Raw genomic sequence first — 20,433 nt, forward strand, 5'->3', positions numbered from 1 at the left:
CCAGCTGTGTAGCTTGAATCAAGACTGTAAAAAGTCACACTCACCGGCTAGTAATAAGGCGCAAGCCACGAGAGCAATCAGCAAGGCTTTGACATTCATCTTTGGGTCCGGAGGAGATCTGTACAAACAAAGATAGAGATATGCAGCTATACTAACATTTACAAATTGACAAAACATTGCTTTCGGACACAACTACGACCAAGTGCCCTTCCAAATGTTCATGCTGTACACATCGAGTGTTATTGAACATCATTAGCTTCCCTGGGGTTTTCCTCGGACAAGATTAAATTTCAGCACTTCAAATAGGTGCGTCTGGTCGAAAATAGCAAGTAGCTTACTCCTATAGTACAGATGATTTCATAGGAGAAGCTTAGCTTCATTTACAATGTCCTTAACTCCTGAATAACGCACTTAACAGAGCAGGAAGACTACGCGTGTAAGTAAAACATATTCAGTAGTACTTACTATCACTCTTCTTCAAGTGATGAAGAGAAACTTGTGGTGTAGCCGTTGGTGTGAGCGTATTTAAACTGTTTTGCACAGGAAAACTGCAGAAAATGTGCGTCACTCTGCGACGTCATAGTAACTTTCCACCATGATAATCGCAAGGATAATTAGATAAAAGGCAGAAAGTGAAATATTCCTGTTGCTGCGACTTTATTGCCTAGTTTCTGTACAAGCGTATCATGCAGAGACAGGTGTTTGTTCGAATGATGTATGGTTGCACTCCAAGCGCACCTATACGTCTCTGTTCCAGATACGGGGGTTGAAACTAGAGGTCAATGAGAATAACTGTCACGCTGTAGAGACCAATGTGCCAAGGCTGATATCTCCATGTTTCCTGCGTCTGGTGCGTGTAAAGTTTTGACTTTTTGTGATTTGTCAGGCACAATAGTTATGGCCTCAGTTTAGTCATCATACGCCAGGCAGGGTGTGGAATAAAACTTAAACTGAATATTACTGACCAGGTTGAAACTACATGCAAAAGTTGTGATTTTTATGAACTTCAAGTAAACCCACAACAGTAACGCATATATCTATCTATCTATCTATCTATCTATCTATCTATCTATCTATCTATCTATCTATCTATCTATCTCTCTGTCTGTCTGTCTGTCTGTCTGTCTGTCTGTCTGTCTATCTATCTGTCTATCTATCCATTCATTTCTCTCTCTCTCTCTCTCTAGCCACCTATGACTTTTAGCTTTCCTGATGAGAGAAATGCTAGGGCTAGTTGGTGATTGGGAATAAACATACTTGCACAGCGCAAGACTACGAGTAGTTACCATGTAACCACATGGTCGTTTCGCTAGCTTCACATCACACCCTATTTTGTATTACGTGACGTGACTTAATCACGAAGGTATATGAGTGGTGCAAACATGATAATCTTGACATGCGTTCCAGGTAAGAACATGACTACTTGCCACGCTCACGATGCACTCGCGGTCGCTTAGGAGGCTTCACATACACCATCTTTGGTACAACATCCCGTGAATGTATCACAAAAGTATATATTTTTAGCACTTTTGATAATAACATTTCAGCTGAAATCAGCGCTCGTTCTGTCCTTGTCTCTTCTTCTGTTGCTAAGTCGTAACTACTCGTAATCTTGCGCTGTACAAAAATGTTGATTAGCTCTTCTAGTCATTTGGAAAATGTGATTTATTCCAAATTTGGTATGACGAAACATGAACGTATGACGAGCATAACTGACTTTTCTTTTACATGAATTATCGCAAAAAAGGTATGGTACGACATAACTGCAAAGTGAACACACGTGACATGCCCTCCCGTGAAATTCAAGACATGCGTGTCATGTAAGAACATGACTACATGCCATGCTCATGATGCGCTCGCGGTCATTTCGCTAACTTCACATACACCATATTCGGTATAACGTGACGTGACTGAATCACGAAGGTATATGAGTGGTGCAAACATGATGATCTTGGCATGCGTGCCACGTAAGAACATGACTACATGTCACACTCACAATGTGCTCGCGGTCGTTTTGCTGGCTTCACATACATCATATTTGGTACGTCGTGTGAATGTATCACAAAAGTATGAGTGGTGCAAACAGGATAATCATGACATGCGTGCCAGGTAAGAACATGACCACATGCAGACATGCCACGCTCATGATGCGCTTACGGTCGTTATAATGGCGTCGCATACACTTATTTTGTTATAACGGGATGGGAATGAATAACGAAAGTATAGGAGTGGTGCAAACATGACAATCACGACATGCGTGCCATGTAAAGACATGACTACATGGCACGCTAGACATGAGCTCGCGGTCATTTCGCTGGCTTCACATACACCAAATTTCGTATTACGTGACGTGAATGGACTAAGGAGTAAATGACACGTCCAAACATGATAATCATGATATGCGTATCATGTAAACTACATGCTACGCTCATAGCACAGTCGCGGTCGCTTCGCTATAGCTTCACAAATACCAAGTTTGTTATTAAGTGACGGGAATAGACGACGAAGGTAAATGGCACCTCAAAACATGATAATGATGATATACGTGTCATGTAAAACCTGACTAAATGCTACACTCATAGCGCGCTGACGTCCGTTTCGCTAGCTTCACATTTACTAAATTTTGTATTACGTTACGCGAACGGACTATGAACTAAAATGTCAAACTAAAACATAATAATCATGACATGGAAGTCATGAATAGCGTAACTTACGTCCGTCTCGTAACGTTGTGTCGTTTTTAATGTGGCATACCAAGCTTCCTCATTCGTGCCTCGGATATCATTGATTCCAATGGTACGTGGGATTTACCAAGTTTTTTTTTTTGATTTGTTGCATTGCCCTTGAATCGCCAGAAGTAAACTTAAGCTGGTTCATATTGTTTGGCAAAAAAAAAACATTAAGTTGTGGCAGGAAGAGTTGCAGTGTTATTTTCAATAAAACTACTTTTTCGCTCTTGTAGCTGCTAATAAATGCATTTCTTTGTTGCCTTTCAAGTGTTACTCGATTAAGAGATCTCGTGAAGTTTAGGTACTATTTATTTTTATGTCTTCCTTACTAAACTTAGCTTCTTAGCTAACTCGAGCTACTTCGACATAGCGTTGAGATACACTTGCAGAATGAATTATCGCAATGTTGTGTTTAGGTATGAAGATATCAACTTTGAACCCTATTACTACGGTATTTGAGATTTCTGTAAAATTTTAATGTTAACGCATGACATGCTGAACAACGGCACCTATGTATATCCAGGTGACGTTAGTCAGGAAGTGCGACCGCATTTTTTGCACTATTGAGAAAAAGGTTGGACTTTTAGTCAAAGCTTTCTTGTTGTCTTTATAATATTATAAAATCCACCATGAACATACTGCAAGTCCTGTTGCTTATAGTAACGATTGGCAGTCATTTTGGTATTGATGTACTGTTTAAAGCCTGTTCCGAAAAATTTGTCTATTGTGCGAAAATTACGGGCCACTGCTAGATCCCATTCTATTGAAATATTATAAACTAACAATAAGGAATGCGTTAATTACTCATTACATTAGAGAAGAGACATTGCAGCGTAGTTTGTAAAGGCTTGTCTTAAACCTGAAATCCATCACATAAAGCAATAAAAAAACCTACACAACTAATTGATAGCCATGTGTTACGTTTGTACTCTAAAGAAAATGAGTGTTTCCAGTGTGTGAGAATAAAGTATTGAAGCAGGCTGTTTTGTTGCTCGAAAATGTGTCAGAACGTGCATAGCGTGTTCGCAGGTGTGATCGCGCTACTAAATAATCACTTCGGGCAGTAAATGTTGACTCCATGCAGTTAAAACGCAGTAAGTGATATTTTTTTTACCGGTAATTCTAACGCAGAATACAAAACTCAACGCTCTGTCGAGAACCCCTTGATGCGTGCGGAATTGCTATGGCTCCGTAGCAGTCAACTGATGCCGAGGTTGCACAGCTTGTAAGCTACCTATGCTTGGTTCATTATATATTTATTGCCATCAAACCAGAAATAAACGAGCTCGCTGGTAGTGCATGCTCAGGGTTGGGGTGAAACTTAACAAAATTGGATTACACAGCAACACATAGATAATTTAAAGATAATTTAATCATTAGAGCACCATTGTGGCTGTAAGTGACGAAGTGTACAATTGCTTGTGGATTGTTACGCTGGCGCTCTTCCCGAACTTTTTGCTGTTCGGTGTTAATCAACAGAGTTCATCAGGTGCACCAACGCTTTCTTCGGGCAATAGAATATTACATTCGGGAATATTGAGCAGGGCGAACCTACCGTCGATAACCATTATTTGCTCAATCGCACAAAGGGTCAAATGTATACGCTGTCGTGTTCAAAACCATGCACCTACAAAGTTAGAAGCTGGCGAATAAACCTCCCCAAGGCACTGAAGCTGCTTGCGAGGAGAGAGCAAGACAGTCGGGATAACTAGGAGAGCGAGTTTAAGGCCTGTTTTAACACCTAGGAGAAACGTTCTACTGAAGCAATATGAAATACAGTAACGACTAGTCCAAAAAATACATTTCTGTTTCCCAGCACTTGGTCAAGGGGTTCGACGTTGTCAAAATCCCAAATAACGAAATGAACTTGGCTCCTAACGTCACCTCACGGTCTTTTTTGTGAAATTAATTCGTAAAAATGCGTTTTTTTTTCGCTCTGAAAAAATATCCTTAGTGCTCACGCTATAACGCTGTCACGTTAGGAAGTATAGCTCCATGGTCATCGCTTTTTTATTTTCAGAAATCTGCACGCCATTCTCATGCATCAGACCATAAACTGACAGTTAGTAGCCACCTAATAGATGGTGTTGGGAATGGTATTTACAGCTGTCCCTGAAAATGCTTCCACAAAAAAAAAAACAAGTTGGCAGATCCTACGTACCATGAGAATCGATGATATGCGAAGCATGAATAAGGAAGGCTGAATTGTGACTTTAAAATGAGAACAACGTTATGCGGTGGACGTAAATTATGCTGTAAATCACTTAGTTGCCATGATTATCATGTTTGGACGTGTGATTTACCTTCGTCCTCTACTCACGTCACATATACCAAATTTTGTATATGTGGAGCTAGTGAAACATCCACGAGCACGCTATGACCGTAGCATGTAATCATGCTTTTCTGACACGCACATCACGATTATCATGTTTGGGACGTGTCATCTTACATTCGTCATTTATTCACGTCACCTGATGTCAAATTTCCTACTTGTGGATCTAGCAAAATGGCCGGGAGCACGCTATGAGCGCAGCATGTAATCATATTTCACATTAAACGTAAATCATGATTACCTTGTTTTGACGTGTCATTTACGTTCTTCATTTATTCAAGGGACGTGATACCAAATGTCATATACGTAGAGCTTTCAATATGGCCACGAGCACACTATAAGCATAGCATGTATACATGTTTCTCATGACACGCATATCTCGATTATCATATCTAGACGTGTCACTTAATTTCGTCGTCTATTCACATTACCTTCTATCGAATTTGGTATATGTGGAGCTAGCGAAACACCTGCAAGCATGCTATGAGCGTAGCATGTAATCATGTTTCACATGATTATCGAGATTATAATGTTTGAACGTGTAATTTACTTTCATCGTCTATTTACGTCACCTGATACAAAATTTTGTATGTGTGAATTTAGTGAAACGACCGCGAGCATATCATGAGCGTGGAATGTAGTCATGTTTTTGCATGACAAGCATCTCATGATTATCATGTTTCCACCAGTCGTGTACCTTCTTCATCCATTCATGTCCAGTAATACCAAATTTGGTATATGTGAAGCTAGCGAATTAACCGAGAGCGCACCATGAGCGTTGCGTGTAGTCATGACTAGTAATACCATAAAAATCATGACATGCATGACATAATTTCGATGCTAGTGTCTGTCACTTATGTTCGCTATACAGTCATGTCATACCATATCAGCTACGAAAAATTTCATGTGAACTATACCACCACAAGAGCAGCAAGCCCATGAAATCTAAATTATGACAATCGTGACAAACTTGTCGTGATTTTCATGTTATGACTAACCAGGTATACTCGTCATACCGACATGTTATGTCATACTAATTTTGGTATCGATATTATTGTCGAGACGGCCAGGAGAGCTAAAAGTCTGGGACGGTTAGATAGATTATTTGATAAATATGTACGCTCAAAGTCGCAAAAGTTCATGAATAAATTCTTTGCAATTAAAAGGCTGGGGTGGTCGTTTCGTTATTTTGTAGCTCATGCGACATGACTGCCTTCGTGCCACTTCGTACCCTTGCTATTCAACCATGATTCGCTGTCTCGGACTTTCACTGCATTCGTTCGCCCCACCTACGACTGCAGCTAGCCGATCATAGCTTCAAGTCACCGCTTTTCGGATTGGATTCACGCAGACCTTGGAGGCTCCATGTCAAAGCTGCCTTCCAGGACTTCTCACGCGCAAAGGCTTTGGTTAGTGGCAAACAAAAGTCGCTGTAGCTGTCGTGTGTTGGTATACGCTGTAATTTTACAGCTAAAGCTGTTATAAAATCACAACACCGGTCGCGTGGGTGTAGTACTTGTCTGCCACCGTCACCGTCAGTGTCCGTAATCGCTATTGCATGAAATAAAAAAAAACTCTAAATAAAAACGCCAATGACGCAATTAGATTCCAAGGCAGGTTTTGTGCGTGCCGGACCAGTATTAAACCACTAAGCCACGTCGGTGCTTGGAGACGTTTCAGAAACTGGCCTTAGGTAGACTTTATGTCGAGAAAAGAATCGTGGTCACATGAGTAATAAAGTGTTTCAGCGCAACAAAGAAATAACCAACTGTCACAAATTGCTAATCGCGCCGCGAGGGGCCTTGGAATGATCCAACCCTTCACAAAAGCCAGAGGATAACTCTGTACAAATGCTGCATCTTAATCACCTATTACTGTGGCGCATACCCACTGTTCGGGATTGTGGGAATTACAAAAGCTTCTGGTATAACACTTCATTGTCGTCAGCCACAGCACAAAAATATTGCACAATGCTTTTTGCAAGTGTGCAGTGAGTACCTCGCTTCTTCGAATAATGATAAAGGACGGCATAGTGAATGTCTCCTACTACACAATAATTCAGAGCGTAGGGGGTACCCTGCAAGTGTGCTTGCAGCAGCTACCCAAAGAATGTTAAAAAGGCTCTTAAAGGCCGCTATTCCAGCTTTCACTGTGATAGTGCCCTGCGATCCATGCACGCCTGCTTTTTTTTTTCTAGGGAAGTAAAAATGGCTTTCTCTACTTCATGAACTGGTTCGAGCTCGGTCATTGACTCCCTCATTGAGTTCGTTGGCGGAAGTGCTTCAGTATTAAATAGGTAAATGAATTAATAACGAGCACGAACATTACTTAGCGGCACATCTGAGCACATTTCGGTGGTAAACGCGGATCATATTGTGAGAACGGGTGTGGGTGCCAACTATGTAATTAGTTTGTCACCTTTCGCCCTTAATTGGACATTGCGTTACAGAGTATATAAGCATTTGACCAGTCATAAGAAGTGAAAAGCGAGCTAGTAGCCGTCTAAAATACGGCTGCGTTGTGCTCTGCATAACACCTGTTAATCGGCGTATACTACTACCGGAACACAGTGAAAGTTTTGATGTACTGGTGATATATCACTCCACACATACCACTCCTTGTGGTTTCAGTCGCACCTTGTAGGCCTCACATTAAGAAAAAAATCGATGTTGTTCGCGAAGTGACAATATCAACAAACACACCCAGGTGTACACATAATGCTGACATTTTGCTCAAAGTCACATTTGGTCAAGGCCAAATAAGTCACATTCCAAAATGTACCGGTTTACTTCCATGTTATTTAATGTTCCAGCCTTATTTAGGTTTTTAAGGTCCCCTGAGCCACCTGCGTTCAAAAAGGAGAAAGTGGTTTCTATATCAGCTTCACTGCGCTTCCAGGTGGCATCTCGTGGTCACCACTTAATTCCTAAAAACAGGCGTAGAGTGTCAGCACTAAGTTTGGAACCAATCAGGATTTCGCGCTTGTCGGCTAGATTCCGCCGCCTTCGTTTGCAGAGTCGGTATCACACATAGCTAAGTAAAATTGTTTGGTTGCGTAGTATTATAATAGTCATGCGTGTCAACGAAGAACAGGCAGGCGGCGGCCTGCTGAATAGTGTGAAACTTTTCACAAGTAATATTTTACGTATATGTACACTCCTGTTCATAACCTAGCAGGCACCACCCCTTGTCCAGCCCAGGGTAGCCAGCTGGTCTAAGAACTGGCTAACCTCCCTGTCTTTCCGCTTAAGCCTTCTTTTCTTCTTCCTCCTCCAGGCACCTCTTCCACAGAAATACAGAAGATAGTAGAATGAAAACTTTTCATACCCCTCCCCTCGCTGTATGTATCATAACCACGTCACGTAAATCACTGTTCTTGCGTCACGAGGGCCACGAAGGACAAGCTACACCAGGAAAAAACAACACCCTCTTTCCTTTTTTTGTATTTTTTAGAAACGTTAAGACACCCTTTAATTGGGTGTTGTTGAATGCAGGACATAAACTTCTATCACCTTCTGCTAAAGAGAAAAATACAGATGCGAAGCAGCCAGTGCTAACGTTTACACTGGCGGCGGCGTTTATGCTGCCACTCATCAAGCTAAGGCCAAGTAAAGATGCCAATAACTGGATTCGAAACGCACGATCCAGTGCCTACATACACGGAGTGGACAGTGAACGGTCGTGCAGCTCGACCAGTTGGTCTTTTACTAGCGGAAGCTGCGTTCGTGGGCTTCGTGAGGTGAGAGAGAGGGACGGGAGCGACAGTTTTACGGGTGTCTTCCTGGGCTGGCCGCAGACGCGATCATGCATAGTGGTGGTGTATGGAAGCACAACGTTACACAGACCAGTCTAAGAGCTGATTCACATCTAAAACGTGGCGGATTCCTCTGCCGTAGAAATTGGTACGGCACGTAAGGGAAATATATCTTCACAGATGTAGTCGAGCGTGTCCTGTGCATAATTTCGTCATTAGGCTGAAGAAGTGAACGCTACGGGAACAAATCATAATGTCACGCGAAGAACGCCAAGCATCTCTAAACTTGCAGCGCGCTCCTTCCGCTGAAATGACGCAGTAAATGACCATACCGAGAAAGAGCGTCGGCTAACAGCTGTCGCACCAACAAAACGAACAACGCCCGAAATGACCGCACAGCTATATGCAATACGAGTGCGAACTGCCGCAATCGTTACTTCTTTGCGCGTACCACGGCCACTGGATGAACAATTTTATCCATCGGTCGTGGCAGTACGCTTCTAACGCCAACGCAGATGTTGCGGTGAGCGAACTGACTTTCGTGAATTCAATAACTGCAGCGCCAACTTAGGCGGAAATACAAGACGTACAGGTGCAATCAAAAGTGTGCATGCCATAGGATCGCGTGATAGAAAGCATCGACGCGCCAACTAGCGACGAGAGACGACGAGACACCTGCTGCAAGGTCGCATGCGCGTCCCGTCTTTCCACTTGGCTTGTCATGTCGCTTTGTTGAACACGGTTACGGCATTCGTACCCAAAACAACTGGGGGTCGCTTTCATTGCTCCATGGAATAATTACACTGCACTAATTACATTTACACTCAATAGCGTCCTATGCAGCAACAGATGTCTATGTTTGGTGGATCGAGCCGTGATTTGCATAATTCTGTGACATCAAACTCGAGTACTTCCGGTGGGCTTTGATGTCACGCAAATTATTCAGTAATTTTTATATAAATATTGTGAAAGCTAATTACATTCATATTTAGGTAAGTGAAACTCAAACCGGTTAGGAGTAATGAGCATCTTGCTGAGATTGAGTTCTCCAAGCTCATGAGAATTCGACTTCAAATATGTTAATTATTTGTGTTTTATTAAGATCTTGCATAAATAAAGCTACTAATAATCTAGTTGGTTTGATAATGCTATGACAAACCAAGCTTATTCAGAGTTTTGATAATTATCTTGGTGCTTGCCTAATTAGATTAGTGATACATAATTAGCCTAATTAAATCACGTGAATTTTCTATTATAGAGGGTACTTTGCTTGACTTAAGACTAATATTTAGTCGTGAATAGTATTCATATTACTCGTAACTAATTCGTAATAAATTATACTAATTAGTGCGGAGTCGGAAAGAGTAACTAGTATCTTCCTGGCCCTGACTTCTGTGGGCTTATGGGGAAGTCAACCAAGATTATTGGCCGTGATATGGTTTGCCTTGTCTAGGCTCATTTTGCGCGGTTAATTTAGGATGAGCATGATCAACACTGCCTAATAAGATTTGGCTATACTTACTACTAATACGTTGCCCCACCGTGGTGGTCTAGTGGCTAAGGTATTCGGCTGCTAACCCACAAATCGTGGGTTTGAATCCCGGTTGCGGCGGCGGCATTTCCGACGGAGGCGGAAATGTTGTAGGCCCGTGTGCTAAGAATTGGGTGCACGTTAAAGAGCCCCAGGTGGTCAAAACTTCTGGAGCCCTCGACTACGGCGTCTCTCATGATCATATCGTGGTTTTAGGGCGTCAAACCCCACATATCAATCAATACTTATTTCGACTCATTTGGGTTCATTTAAGCTTAACTTCGCTTAACATGAAACATGCCTGACCTATATAGGTCATAAAGTGCTCGACTACATTTGACTAATTTCAGCTACAGTAACTTTGATTCAACTAAGCTCATTTAAGTACAACTTAGGTTAGCCCAACAAAAGCAAGCTGGCCTGAGAAAATTTATTTTTGTGCGTTTGGCTTCGTCAGTTTGTGCGACGCTTGCTATGCTTACTTGTCTTAATCAGCTGGTGTCAATAAACAACGTGAGCCGGCGCTTGGACCGGCCCCGTCGCCGCCGCTACGTAAAAGAATGGAATAGATTCGATAGAGCAACGAAAGCGACACCCCGTTGTCGTTTTGAGTACGATCGCCCTAGCCGCGTCCAACAGAGCGACATGAAAAGCCAAGTGATAAGATGGACGTCCATGCGCCCTTGCAGCAGGTGTCTCGTCGTGTCTAGTCGCTAGCTGGCACGTCGATGCATTTTGCCACGTGATCCTGTTGTCTCCACACTTTTGATCGCACCTACACGTACTCCTAAGTGCGCGCGCATGTGCACGAGCTATCAGGCCCAGAAGAGGCGCGCGTGCCTTGCAACACATGGGGCATGACTTCTAAAGCGTGTACTTCGAACCAGTCACACCATATTGCCAATGACTACAAAAACACGCTGATATAGGCGAGCTCTGAGAACTTCCAACAGCATATGTATATGTAACGAGAAATGTCAAAGGGATGTGACAGGTAGGCTGAAGGATATGCAAGCAGGCATCACAGATGTAAAAAATGGCAGCATACCCACTGGAAGAATGAGGGAGAGTGGGGCAAAGCATCCGTCCGTCCATTAGTTCTTGCTTCCGTCCGTCCATGCGTCCGTCTGTGGGACCGTCCGTGTGTCCATCCGCCCGTCCGTGCATGCGTCTGTTCGTGCGTCCACACGTCCATCCGTGCGTCCATCCCAGCGCTCGTCTATTCGTCCGCCCTTGCGTCCATCCATGCGTCCATCCGTCTGTGCAGCTGTCCGTGCATCCATCCATGCATCTGTCTCTGTGTCCGTTCGTACATTTGGTCAACACTCCAAGTACCACCATCCCGCATCTTTTCATCATATATTCCGCATACATAAGCACCGCCATCCAAAGGATATTCTAAGGACTACACGAGAGGTGGCACGCTCAAACTTTCTTACGGCTTGCGCTTCGTGTCTAGTTCCCACCTTTAACCTCCTCGAGTTCATGGTATATGCTAGTTCACTGCATTCACGGCACTGCAGCCCAACGCTCGCTAAACCTTTAAAAAACCAAGGCGTTTACGCTCAACGAGTATAACGTAGCTACCCTTTACTGACAAATAGTGCTCAATGTGCATGCCGATGGCTGCTAATGGGGAATGAGAGACAGAAAAATTCGGTTTTTACGTCGTGTCTACTTCCCACCTTTTGCCCCCTTGAGTTCATGGCATATACTACTTCACTGTATTCATGGCACTGCGCATAAACGATCGCTAAACCTTTCTAAAACCAAGGAGGTTACGCCCAGCGAGTATAACGTAGAACCCTTTCTTGTCAGACAGTGCTCAATGTACACGCCAATGACTGCTAATGGGGAATGAGAGAGAGGAGAATTCGGCTTTTAGTTAACGCGCACGCTACTAATTTTTTATTGTTCAACAATGCTCAGGAGAAATCTCCTACCAGCACCACCTTGCAGGTCAAAACATAAGACTGGTTACATGACTACGACTACGACTACGAGGGACGAACGGGTGCCGCCCTAAGGAGCTTCGCCCCTAAAAAAAACACCTTATTCCAAAGCAAAACAGTCGAGATCCGATAGTAATTGGGAGTGTTACCGTGAACAATCCAAGCAATACAATACAGAAATCAAAGCAGCCAAGGACAAACTCTTCAACAATGATATAACAACGCTCTTAAAGGAAAATACAAAAAAATTGATTGATTGTGATGGGGGGTTTAACGACCCAAAACCACCATATGATTATGAGAGACGCCGTAGTGGAGGGCTCCGGAAATTTCGACCACCTGGCGTTCATTAACTTGCACCAAAATCTGAGCACACGGGCCTAGAAGATTTTCGGCTTCATCGAATATGCAGGCACCACGGCTTGGATTCAATCCCGTGACCCGCGGGTCAACAGTCGAGCACCTTAGCCACTAGGCCACCACGGCGGGGACACAAAAACTTTTTTTGGAAAGTAATCAACCCCAAACCATCTTCGTCATCACAAGTGTCTATTTTCAAGTATAGTGTACTTCTTTCACCATCACATGTTGCAACGGAACTAAATGATTTTTCTTTGGTTCAGTATTCCCAGAAGAAAATCCCATTCCGTCTGACCTTAACTGCCCGACTCTAGATTCGGTCATGGACGATTTAAATTTTTCACACCAAGGTATTGAACGAGCAACTAAAGGCTCCCAAACAATTCGGCACTCGGCCCGGACGGAATCGGCGCCAAAATACTGAAATTAACAAAGCCTGTGATTTCTCATATTCTAGTTTTTTTTCAGCAATCTATTGATAGTGGTAGCATAGCAGACAACTCGAACATTCCCCACATCACTCCCATCTTCAAATCAGATTACCCCTCTATGATCAGTAACTATAGACCAATTTCACTAACGAGCATGCCATGTACACTTTTAGAGCACATTATAATATGTGCAGTTATGACATATCTAACCACGAACAAGTTCTTTTTACCAAGTCAGGATGGTTTCTCCAGAGTGCCCTTTCATGCGAAACTCAACTATTCGAACTAATTTATATTCATGAAGTGATCCATGATAAAACATACATTGATGCTCTCTTTATAGAATTCGCCAAAGCCTTCGACAAGGTCCCCCATAACCGTCTAAATGTGAAACTGAGTGCCCTCAACATCAACCCTAATATCTGTAAATGGATATCTAACTTCTTGTCCGATCACTATCAGTCTGTTTTTGTTAATAATAACTTGTCTCCATTAGTAAAGGTAAAATCAGGTGTTCCGCAAGGTACCGTGCTAGGGCGCATCCTATTTCTTATTTACGTTAAGGATAGAAGTAACCAACTGTCATCCCCAATCAGACTTTTTGCCGACAATTGTGGAATTTACAGACAAGTTACAAGTAATAACGATATCAATGCGCTGCAGTCTGACATTTGCCAAATCACCCGCTGTTGCCTCCAATGGCAAATTGAAATTAATGTTTCAAAAACGAAGTATATTCAATTTACAAAAACTACGAAACCAGAGCTGCATTGCTACATGATAAACAATAGGGTAGTCGAAAATGTGACCACGATAAAATATTTAGGAGTTCACCTTGCACACAACCTCTCATGGAATGTTCATGTTAAGGCAATAGTCAGCAAGGCTTTAAGAGCTCTATGATTCATTACACGAAGTTAGCCCTCTGCTAACCAGTCCATCAAACTTCTCGCATACACAGCCTTAGTTCGCTCAAAAACAGAATACTTCCGCCCTTATTTGGAATCCTAACCAGCAATACCTTATTCATAAACTTGACGCCATTCAAAACAATGCTGCCCGCTTCATCACAAAAAAATATTCTTGGCTATATAGCATAATAGCTATTAAAACGTCGTTGAATTTACTTACTCTAGAAATATGTAGGCTTATCGCACTGCTGTCTTATTTCCACAAGCTTTATTTCAGTGAGTTATCTTTCTTACAATCACAGATCAAACCAGCTCATCGCGATTTTCTATGTGTGGATCATGCTTACAAAATACAACCAATGTTTGCCCCTACTAACTTCCCGCGTGACTCACCAATGTTTCTCGCAATTTATCATTGCAATAAACCACGAAGCGATGTTGTAACTGTGAGTGATTACGACACGTTTGTTAGGAAATTAATGGAGGTGTGGAATGTAGAACTGTAAGATTTTGTGGCTTTTTCTCGTTTAGTCTTGTACCATATTACTCCAGTTATCGCACACCTCATTTCCCGCCTTACTGAGCGCTACGTTGCATTACTATGTCTTCTTTGGTGCGAACATTGTTTTTGCATTCACCTTTTTATTTTTCGTGTTCTGTGTAAATATTTGTTTTGCACATAACCCTGCTGTATTGTAACTACCCCCCCCCCCCCTATGTAATGTCCAAATGGGCCTTTAGGGTATAAGAGTATAAAAATAAATAAAATAAATAAATGGCTTGTAGTCAGTAAGTTGCAGAACGTATGATCGCTCGCGTAGCGAATTCGTGGCACATGCTGAGTATCCAGGGCTCGTAGACGTTCGACACTCGGTGATGGATTAGTTCCTTCTAATTTTTAAATACGGTAGTCTTTCTAGGGATAATTCAACGCAAAATGTTTGGTCAGTCTGTCTGTCTATCTGTCTGATTGTCTTTTTGTCTGTGTGTCAAGCAAAACGGCCTAAGTACAATTAAACTCGTGGCACCCGCCAACTTGGCCCAGGTTTCTGCGTTCAAACGCTTGTGATTGTAGTAGCAAGACTGAATATTTCACATATCTGCGGCAAAATACAACACGTCAATATTTTATGGTGTGTTTCTTTATACTATGAGACCCATACATAAGTAATGATAAGTACCATAGCGTTTAATACGCAGCGCTGACGATTCCACGCCATGTGGAAAAGGCAAGTTTCCTACACTTTGCTAAGACGATATGGTGCTGCCACCTACTGTGAGAACTACAAAATAAGGCCTCCTAATTTGGTTTTCTGAGATCAACGAAAGATGCCGGTCATGTCTCACGCAGCGCCTGAAGAATATCATCAACCAGTTTTCTCGCGCAAAACATCAAAATAAGTTATTTATTTTATTCACTATCACCAGACACAAGACTATCGACTTTCGATGACATTTGCAGTCAAACATATAAACCTACCGATACGGGGACAATTTTTTTCTTGCAATCTGTTGGTTCAATATTCACAACGCCACATTCGCAATGGAAATACAGTAATAGAGCCGTGGTGAAGCATCGCAGAAAAAAACTGGTGTTAGAAATTATGATTGATCCCTTCAACCCAAAAATTTGTATAGTACGAAACTGTTCATTGATAAATGAGAGTATACAAAATGCCTAGAAATGTTTGCAAGCTACAGCACCATTACAAATGTGTGCACAGACGCTGAAGCCTTGTAGCACATTTTTATCGCAATAACAAATGTTCTTCATAAAGACTAAACCTACGTGGTAGCTGAAGTTAATAACATAACCCCGGCCACAGCGTAAGATGAATCCCACGCAAAAATCGCATCAGCAAGCCCATAATCACTATCACTTGATATGCGCTCATAGAGAGTGTCGTCATTTGAAAAGGAGAGTGGGGAAGTGTGCGCTCTCCACATATTGGGTAACCCACACTTTTTTTTTTCACACACCAACATGGCGCATCAGGAATGCGGGAGGGAGATATTGTAGCTTGAGCGGCGCACGTGCGCAGCTATCCGCTGGCAAGTCTTACTGCAACAAAGACAGGGAGGCAAACCAGAATGGGCGCATATGGTTCTCTACCCTGCATTGGAGAAAGGGAGACTAGAATGGGAAGACGAGAAAGAAGCACCAGCATAAACTCTAATAAAATAAATTAGAGCGAAAATTTGGAAGGCAGCCTCCGCGGTGCGTTGCTGAGTGGGGTGTCTAGATGCCAGCGAACGACGAAACGCTGGCATCGACACGCTGTTTAGCTTGGATTAACGATGCATGCTCTGTCAGTGGTTTCTCATATCAAAATTCAGTTATTCACCTGTCCAATATGGCAGTACCACCTAACGCCTAAGAGGTTACTGTGAATGGGAGAAGATATGAAAGGTGTAAGGCATGTTTGTAAAAGCAACATGCACAGGCGTTGGTGGTGCCGTGATATGAGCACCTGGATCCGATAGTCATGAGAATAGAGGTCAAAGGTTCGACTACCAGGTCATTGAAATAAACGAAACTTTTTCTTCTGTTATCTTTGCCATTTGTTCGTGTGCAGTTTACCGACGTCATTTTGTGGGCGGAAATGATTTCACTGAAGTCTTTAGAGGCCCCACCATGAAAAAATTTAGTGTTAAAGCAGAACGTATTTTAATTGTTTATAAAAGTGGTACTCGGTGCTAAAAATTCCACAGGCGAGACTATATATAATCCTTGATTCCGGCGCCTGGTATTGGCGCTGCCACGTAGGCGTTAATGTGCTGAGGCGGGTCTAAGAGGTCATTTAGACCGAAGTGCGTGGTCGAGATATGAACCCACTGCTTCCATTGTAATACCAGCCGCTTAGAGTCTTTCAGTGAAGTCAGTCGAATAAATATTTATTTATACTTACACCAAAGATACTTTGATATCAAGTCATTTATTTAACATGAAAATATTCTCATAACTTGAAACTATTGACTAGAAAGATAACTTGAAAATATTCTTATAAGCGGACGACAGTGGTCGACCGAAATTGCTTAGAGGACAACCAAGAATGTCTCTCGGCACTGCTGCCACTAGTAACTGATATTTTCACGTCCTAAAATACGCAATTTTTACCCATTGCTACTTACATTTTTTCCTGGATTATATTATTTGATTAGTGCTTAATAATCAATGACGTGCAAGAATTCAGTCATACCGGGTTGTTTGGCGGTTGTTAGATGGAATGAAAATGTTTTTAACCACTATTGTGTCACACATAAGTTCGTTAATGAATTACTGTAAGTTTAAGAGACATAATATTATCTGATAATAAAGTGCATTTCAAATCGTGTTGGAAAAATAGATAATAAAATTACCGACAGGTTTGCGAAAGCTGATCGAAAGTTTTATAAGAAGCCGTCACATTTTTATGTCACAGCTCTACTTATTGAAATTGCTCCAGCCACAGTTCAAAAAGAGCCCGACGTTTCGAGACCGACTCGGTCCCTTCCTCAGGGGGTGACTGTCTTGGTCATGGAAGTGTCGTCGCGTCGTGTTCTCTCACCACGGCTCCGGCTTTCCCTTTCCACCACGTTTCGGAGACCGTGAACGTACACCGAAGGCATTGTTCCCAGCGAGCGGTTCACGTTGGCAGGCGTATGCTGAATGTGCCAAGACTCGAGCAAGAGCCTCTTTCCCAAATTCCGTTCTGTTTCAATAACAGAAGCGCCGTCTAAGTCAATTTTATGGTCGTGCTTCTCGCAGTGCTCCGCCAGAGCGCTACGTTGCACTTCTATCTTCCTGACGTCGTTCTTGTGTTGGCGCATTCTTTCCGGGAAACACTTGCTCTCGCCTATGTAGCAGGCTGGACACCCCGAACACGACACTTTGTAGACAACGCCCGGGTGTAGCTCCCTCGGAGGTCGGTCTTTCGGCCGCGGTAACAAGCAGGCGAGCGTCGAAACAGGTTTATGGATTACCGTGACCCCGGCTTTTCCTAGGACTCTTGAGAGCTGTTCACTTATGCCCGGCACATATGGAATGGCGACGCGGTTGTTTGGAGACTTCGTTTCTCTCGTGTGCGGTGGTGTGGCCAGGGCGGAAAGGGGGTCGGGCGGTGTGTCGCTTGCAGGTGTGTTTCCGCGGTGCGGTGGTTGTCGTCTCGACAAACGGCGTGACGCCCGGCGGATGAACGCTTCTGTGTAGCCATTCCTTCGTAGCTCGGCTACAATCCTCTTGGCGGATATCTTTAAAGCGCACCCGAAGGCGAGAAACACATACCTCCAGCTCATCTGCCGGAACGGCTCTGCACCAGGATTTTACGGGCTTCCCAAGACCCACAAGCCCACAGTTCCGCTCCGTCCTATCGTGGATTTTACAACATCTCCACTCCGGGCGCTGTCCAAGTATCTCCACCAGACTCTCGCGCCGCTCGTGGGGCAAACACCAACCCACATACGCGACGCCAGCCACTTCGTGGAGCGCATGAGAGATGTGACCGTGAGCAGCGATGAGTGCTTCGTCTCGTTCGACGTCGTATCCCTGTTCACCAGTGTGCCCGTAGCACTAGCGGTATGTAGCGCACGAGCAGCGTTGAACCAAGACGAGCTCTTGGATGAAAGAACCTGCCTGGGCGTCGACGAACTGTGTCGCCTACTGGAATACTGCCTCAAGGGGACGTATTTCAGCGTCAACGGGAGCTTCTACAGACAAGCCAGCGGGACCGCGATGGGAGCGGCGATCTCAGTTACGGCTGCGAACCTCACAATGGAACACATAGAAGAGACGGCACTGGGCTCCTTTATTGGCAGGCCGAAAGTATTTGTGAGGTACGTGGATGACTGTTTTTGCATAATAAAGAAGGCAGCAGTAGACAGCTTCCTCGAACATCTAAACTCCATCGACCAAGCGATACAGTTCACGGTGGAACGAGAGCGAGACGGGGCGCTTCCGTTTCTCGATGTTTTAGTCAGACGACAGGGCGAGCGCATGACCTTTTCGGTGTATAGAAAGCCAACTCACACCGGCAGGTATTTGCATTTTTCATCCTGTCATCCAACTGCCCACAAAGCTTCAGTGGTTTCGGCACTCCTCTCACGTGCACGAGTAATCTGCACGTCGGAAGGTGAGAGGAAGAAAGAAGAAAAGAGGATTGTCGCCGAGCTACGAAGGAATGGCTACACAGAAGCGTTCATCCGCCGGGCGTCACGCCGTTTGTCGAGACGACAACCACCGCACCGCGGAAAGACACCTGCAAGCGACACACCGCCCGACCCCCTTTCCGCCCTGGCCACACCACCACACACGAGAGAAACGAAGTCTCCAAACAACCGCGTCGCCATTCCATATGTGCCGGGCATAAGTGAACAGCTCTCAAGAGTCCTAGGAAAAGCCGGGGTCACGGTAATCCATAAACCTGTTTCGACGCTCGCCCGCTTGCTACCGCGGCCGAAAGACCGACCTCCGAGGGAGCTACACCCGGGCGTTGTCTACAAAGTGTCGTGTTCGGGGTGTCCAGCCTGCTACATAGGCGAGAGCAAGTGTTTCCCGGAAAGAATGCGCCAACACAAGAACGACGTCAGGAAGATGGAAGTGCAACGTAGCGCTCTGACGGAGCACTGCGAGAAGCACGACCATAAAATTGACTTAGACGGCGCTTCTGTTATTGAAACAGAACGGAATTTGGGAAAGAGGCTCTTGCTCGAGTCTTGGCACATTCAGCATACGCCTGCCAACGTGAACCGCTCGCTGGGAACAATGCCTTCGGTGTACGTTCACGGTCTGCGAAACGTGGTGGAAAGGGAAAGCCGGAGCCGTGGTGAGAGAACACGACGCGACGACACTTCCATGACCAAGACAGTCACCCCCTGAGGAAGGGACCGAGTCGGTCCCGAAACGTCGGGCTCTTTTTGAACTGTGGCTGGAGCAATTTCAATTTTCTAAACTTTTCTACCCAGCCAGACAGATTGCTGTCAAAATGTTTACGTTTAAGCTCTACTTATGAGTCCTCTTAAGTGAACTGAGACAGGAAACCTGTTTCTAAGCCTTCTGCACAGAGACTTAAGTCACTGCTGTGCGCAGTTGCCCGTTAGGTTGAGTACCAACTGATACCGTAACTGAGTAAAGGAAGCGATTCTGTCAAGGAATCATGAATTCACAGCGCATTTCAACGCAAGAGCATTAAACAGCTTGTTTCGCCGAAATTCCGGCGTCTGCGTCGATGGCTCCGTCGACGTCGTTGGTCGTGAGCGAAAAATCATCTCACCCATTACCAAAAATTCGAGAAGATGGAAGTCAAGTAAACAATGAAAAATAGCAAATCTTGTATTAAACCACGCAATGCCTAAAAAGGTGAAATAGGAAGATCCTGAAAACTAATCTAGTTGCTTTTAGCTTGTTTCTAGGTCTTAGCTAGGTGATACAGGTTCGTTCTAGATTGCTTGTCATTGC

At 43.9% G+C, this 20,433-nt stretch overlaps 1 protein-coding gene across 4 annotated transcripts in view; it reads right to left on the bottom strand.

Annotated features, from left to right (window-relative positions):
* Nucleotides 1-20,433, bottom strand: part of LOC119185430 (uncharacterized) — a 391,205-nt gene that overhangs the window by 351,260 nt on the left and 19,512 nt on the right. The window contains exons 1-2 of one of the 4 annotated variants that reach the window (XM_075890345.1): nt 11,395-11,634; nt 45-118 (exon numbers count right to left, since the gene is read on the bottom strand). The exons of 2 other annotated variants lie outside the window; for them this stretch is intronic. In XM_075890345.1, coding sequence (XP_075746460.1) covers nt 45-118; nt 11,395-11,633 — 313 coding nt within the window. In that variant the 5' untranslated portion in view covers nt 11,634. Of the gene's footprint in view, nt 1-44; nt 119-11,394; nt 11,635-20,433 lie in introns of those variants that run through there. One more of the 4 variants, XM_075890348.1, reaches the window with a different exon arrangement.

This window comes from Rhipicephalus microplus, chromosome 3 (genome assembly GCF_043290135.1).
Source record: "Rhipicephalus microplus isolate Deutch F79 chromosome 3, USDA_Rmic, whole genome shotgun sequence".
Taxonomy (NCBI): Eukaryota; Metazoa; Arthropoda; class Arachnida; order Ixodida; family Ixodidae; genus Rhipicephalus; species Rhipicephalus microplus.